This window comes from Petaurus breviceps, unplaced genomic scaffold, assembly GCF_028583685.1.
Source record: "Petaurus breviceps papuanus isolate PSGF00001 unplaced genomic scaffold, PetGlider_PUasm1.0 90667, whole genome shotgun sequence".
NCBI lineage: Eukaryota > Metazoa > Chordata > Mammalia > Diprotodontia > Petauridae > Petaurus > Petaurus breviceps.
The window spans coordinates 5,861,176-5,866,928 of record NW_027187302.1 but is presented as its reverse complement, the minus strand read 5'-3'; the positions used below and the strand labels follow the sequence as shown (position 1 = coordinate 5,866,928).

The following is a 5,753-nucleotide window of genomic DNA, read 5'->3' as shown; positions in this document are numbered from 1 at the left end:
TCTCTCTCTCTCTCTCTCTCTCTCTCTCTCTCTCTCTCTCTCTCTCTCTCTCTCTGTCATCTATCCTCTATTAACTTTTATAGGTCTAATTATGATCTCTATACAGGTGGCTCCCAAATATACATGGTCATCCCTATTTTCCATCAACAACAGCTTTTTGGATATATACAACTGATGTCTAGTAGGCATTATCAAACTCAACATGTCCAAAAATAACTGATTTTTCCCCTATATTCACCCCTCCTCCAAATTTCCCAATTTCTATTGAGACATCATTCTTCTAGTCATTCAAATTTATCTCAGACTGATACTTTAACTCTTGACCCTTCTGTCTCACTTTCTATTTCTAACTCATTTACAAGTCTTACTGATTTCACTTTTACATCTGTTATAGTCACCTCTACTCTACTCACATGGATAGCACCTAGATTGTGTCATCATCCCCTCTCACTCAGACTATTGCCACAACATTCTAATTGGACAAAAATCCTCCAGTCTCTTCTTTCCAATCCATCCTCCAGAGATATGCCACAGTTATCTTTCTAAAACACATGACTAATGATGTCATTCCTCTGCTCAACGCATACATACACACATATATGTCTATATCTATGTATCTATAAATATCTATATCTATCTAATCTATCTCCCTTTTAAATATTCCTTGCAGTTCCCTGAATTCAGTACTCCATTTTCCACCTTCATGCATTTGTGCAGGAATATTCTAAACCTAGAATGCATCCCTTCTTTGTCTCTGCCTTTTAGAATACATTGTAAAATCACTTGGTGCTCTTTAAGGGTTAGCTCATGTGCTACCTAAAAGGAAACCTTTCCTGAGCCCTTTAATTGTTGATGTTTTTTCCCTCCTAAAATTATCATATATTTATCTATTTTTATGTTCTATTCCCCCCTCCCCAATAGAATCAAAACTACTTAAGATCAGGGAACAGTTTTTTTTTTTTGTTTGTTGTTTTGTCTTTGTGTCCCCAGTGCCCAGAGGTGTTTTGTGTATAGTAGGAGTGAATTAAATGCTTGTTGGATAGGATCTGTTAAAATTAAATTAAATATGTGGAAATTTAAATAGATAATATGCAATCAAAAGAATGTTTTAATGACACTTAACAGTTTAAAGTTCAAAAAAGAGCATGCAAAATTATAGTGAGAAAAGTGTTACATTTGGATAACCTAGGTTCAAATCCCTACTTTGCCACTTACTGCTTGTGTGACCCTGAGCAAGTCAGTAAACTAACTCAGTCTCAGTTTCCTTATCTATAAAATAAGGGTCCTGGACTACATGTCCTCTAAGCTCCCTTCCAATTCTATATCTATGATTCCATGGTGTCTAATTTTGCCCTTAATATTACATTTTTACCAGAAGTCCTGCTAAGCCACCAAGAGCTAAGCAGATATATTAACAAATAAATAAATGCTCAGGCTTTTATGTGTTCATTCCAGAATAGTTTACTTTCTATGAGCTCCCTTAAAATCAAACTTTTACCCTGAGATACAGGTAGCTATAGAATATGAGTCTCAAAACCCATTGGTATGGGACTCTCTCCTCACTGGTGGAGCTTCATGCTCTGTACCTGCATGAGGGCAGAGTAGAGTTGGGGAGAGTGAGAGCAAGAAAACTCTTCAGTCTCTGCAGTTACTCCAGACATTTCTGTCTCCAGCTTCAAGCAAAGAAGGATAATGCCAATCCCACTTTCAGTTGCTTAAGTAAGAATAAGACCATAGGAGGGGCAGCCAGGTGGCTCAGCGAGTAAGAGCACTGGCTCCATTGTTGGAATAACCTGGAGATCGAATCCCAGGCTTAGACACTCAGCACCACACCCAGAAATAACTGGCTGTGTAACCTTGAGCAAGTTACTTAACCCTGATTGCTTAAAAAAAAAAGAATAAGACCATAGGAAGACCCTGGGAAGAAGACAACATGAGAGGAGCAAGCAGGATCAACTATGTCCCTATGCCCACCTTGCTACATTGAAAACTTAGGGAAATTTCCCTTTGGGAAATATTGGGGACTATCTTTTGGTTGAGCTGAATTACTTCACTCCCAATAGTAAAGCTACTTCATTCTGCATTGTCTGGAATATATTCTCCTATGTACACTTTCTCTGATTTCTGTTTTGCTGTTGACTTTGATAAATGAATTTCTTTGCTACTAACTATGTATATTCACTATGGTACTGGTATTTGGTGGGAAGGGAGTCAAGCCTTACATATAAATTTTGGGTCCTCCTTTCTCCATTAATGAATAGCAGTCAGAAGTTTATCCTGAACCTGAAAACTGCATCCCCTAGACTAATAATATTTAAGGAAGAAAATAGATGTCATTCCAGACTTGTACTCCCTTCTCTCCAAGGAAAGCTGAGTGACCAGGCTTCTGGGCCAAATCTCTTGTGAGTTCTCCTCCTAGAAGGAATTAAAGTCACTCTGGGAAAAGGGTAGAGGGCAAAGAGGTTAGAGATATCTGTTCTTCCTCCCTTTAAGACATACAATGATATGCCCATGCTACATGTAGAGGGACAGCTCTTAGCTGCAAATAAATTTAATTTATTTATTAAGGCATTAAAGTAATTAATATATTAATCAATATCAATATATTAAAATAAATTTAATCACCTAGCCTTTTAGGCATTTCATTAGAAACCAGTATATTTTCTTTAAATGTGTAATTTCAACTTTTTGATGTTTTCTGATATATTATGTGTATCCTATTTTAAGCATGTATCATGTTTAACTTATTGTGTTGAAAGTCTTCTTATTTCTACTCTCCTCCCATAGGAATATATCTCTAATTTTGAAATGGAAATCTGAGAGAATTTATAATTCAGTTTACAGAGTTCTGCTCTTCAGCAAAATTAGAGTGCAAGTGTATTAATTTCATTGCTAGCAAGAAAGTAATCATTCAACATTACTAAGTACTTACTTTTTGCCAGGCATTGTAATAAGTGTTGGGATACAAAGACAGACAAAAACACAGACAATCCTTGCTCATATTCTAATGGGAGGGAAAACATGCAAACATTGTACATCCAAGAAACATACAGTGAGATGAAAGGGAATCTTAAAGGGAAAACAGTGGGAATAAGTGGTAAGGGTAGCGGCGGGAGGGTAGATCTAGAAAGGCCTCTTGTAGAAGATGAGATCTGATTTGATTCTTTAAAAAATCCTGGGAAACAAACTAGGTAAAGGTGAGAAGGGAGAGAATCCCAAGCGGGGGATATAGCCAATGAAAAGACACCAAGGTAGAGTTTGTATGCAACTAATAGCAAGAAATTCAGATGTGGAGAAGAGTAATGTGTAAGAATCTTGGAAAGAGTCGGGTTGAGAAGGGCTTTAAATGTCAAGATTTTAGATTTGATCCCAGAAGTAAAAGGTTGCTACTGAACTTTATTGAATAGAGAGTCAGACCTGTGCTTTAAGAAAAGAGCTGAGTGGAAGGTAGACTGGTGTGGTGAGAGACTTGAGGCAGAAAGACCAACTGGAAGGTTATTAGAATATTCCAGGTGTGAGGTGATGAAGGCTTACACCAGGTGAGCTGCTGTAGGTGTGAAAGGGGAAGCACAGGAGGTGTGTTGTGAAGGGAGCAAAGACCGACCTTGACAACTGATTGGTTATGTAGAGCAAGTGTAAGGAAGAAATGAAACATAGAGGCTACAGGTGACCACAAGGAAAAAGCAGGACCAAGTTCACCAGCTTCACTCTTTAACTTTCAGTCTTGCTAGATATGAAGCTCTAGAAGAGGTTGTTTGCATGAACCATAGGTATGATGGATAGTAGACAACTGAAATCAAGAAGTGGCAAATGAGGCAGAAAAAAAATTTTTTTAAAGATAGGCAATGTCCTCAGAGAACAGATTGAATTTAAAGAGTGGGAAATTAGAATAAAAGCAATTTAAAAGGCAGACTTAATGCCTAAAGTCTTCTTTGTCTTTCTGGTTGGCTGTCGAGTTCAAATAAAATCAGGTGTCATTAAAGGATCCTAAAGATCCCTGGGGGGCCCCAAGTTTGACATCTCTGATCTCCATCACAAATAGATAACACATGTGGCTACAGTCTAAAAGTTCAGTGACCTCTCTCTGTCCAAGGGGGGAAAAGAAGGTTTTGTAGACCTGAAATTAAGCAGGGGGCAACAGAAGAGACCCAGGTGAGAACAATTTAGTGAGACAACAGCAGATGGCAGTACCATCCGTCAGAGAAATTAGAAGAGCAGAGAGCCTCAACAGTTTACAGCAGCCCAATGACACCACCAGACCAGCAAATGACATCAGTAGTTCGGTGGAGAAACAAGCAGTAGCATCTCCAGAAGAGATGGATTCTAAATGGTCCACAGACCTAGGAGTATGAATTGTCCTGCTTGTTTGTATCCCCTAACCGTGTAGGTGCCCTCTCCCAAATGGTTCACCATAGTCACATGTATTTTTATACTCGTGTTGACTATTCTACCTATAGTTTTAGGCTCTTTGGTGTAGTGCACCTTTTATCTTTGGGACAATAGGGAAGAAGCAATATTCTTTGCCTTTTATTTTGGCTATGCCCCTGAATGAAGTGGCATTTGCCTTGCACTGGGGAAATCTTCTGGTTCATCTGATAAATGAAATATTAGTGAGAGTTTGTGAGCTGTGATGTTGAGGATATATTGACATGATATACATCTTGGAAACTAGATAGCGTTCAGAGAGTCCACAACTGAGGGGGCCTGGTTTATGTAAGGGGACATATCAATTTCATGAAATGAGGTTCATCAGAATCCATTTTGAAATATAGAAATTCTTGAATCAGCTGCTCTAAGAACAATCCAAATAATAGATGCAAACCAAAGTAATTAAAACTTACCATCCATGGTATATACACTATACTTTACAGAGGCAATTATTTCATTGTTTTCTGTTGTGTCACACTGGAATGCTACAGGGTGAGTTTCCCATTGTACTTCAAGGACAGCTGAGTCATTGGGAAGAATGAGTGCTTCCTATTAAAAAAAATAAAAAGCAGTAAAATGGAACATTTTTATGTATGCTTGGGAGAGAGAGCAATTTTAGTCAACTGGAGATAGCTATTTTCTTTGGTTATTCTACTTAAGTAAGATCCAATAAGGTTTCTTTCTGAAATAGAGTACTTTTTTTTTTAAAAAAATGAAGTTATTGTATAAGGATAATAACTGAAGGAGTGAACTAGCACAGACTTTAGCCTATTCATCTATTTTTTAAATAGCAACAAAGAAAAATTCTGATTATGATAATAAAATTGCATTTGTTATTCCTTTTTAAAATATGGCTTTTGTAGAGAAAGTTGATCTACAGTCATTAGACCTAGGAACCAAATGAATTGTTATACTATAATACACCAAATTATATGGATTGAATACTCACCTGGTCTGGAATGAGCATTTTCCATATATACCTGAAACGATTCTCTGGTGGTACATAAACACAAGCAAGCTTCACCATAAAAAGGCTTTCTGAAATTGGTCTTCCCCCTAAGGGAAGAAAAATTTAATCAATATATAAAAATCTCCCTAAAGTTTCTATGAACATTATAAATTGCTATATAAAAGTATCTCAAAGCACTTTTGACAAACATATATACATATATATGTATGTGTCTCTGTATGTATATGTATCTATGTATATGTAGCTAAAGTTATTGCTTGAGAGAGATAGAAGTAGAGATTGATAGATGATGATGATGATAGATAGATATAGATAGATAGATAGATAGATAGATAGATAGATAGATAGATAGATA

The 5,753-nt window shown here is 36.9% G+C and overlaps 1 protein-coding gene across 1 annotated transcript in view; it reads right to left on the bottom strand.

Annotated features, from left to right (window-relative positions):
• SPACA1 (sperm acrosome associated 1) overlaps window positions 1-5,753 on the bottom strand; it is a 45,486-nt gene that overhangs the window by 20,457 nt on the left and 19,276 nt on the right. Inside the window, 2 exon segments of the mRNA XM_069065162.1 lie at window positions 4,842-4,977; window positions 5,378-5,484. Of these exon segments, the coding sequence (XP_068921263.1) occupies window positions 4,842-4,977; window positions 5,378-5,484 (243 nt within the window).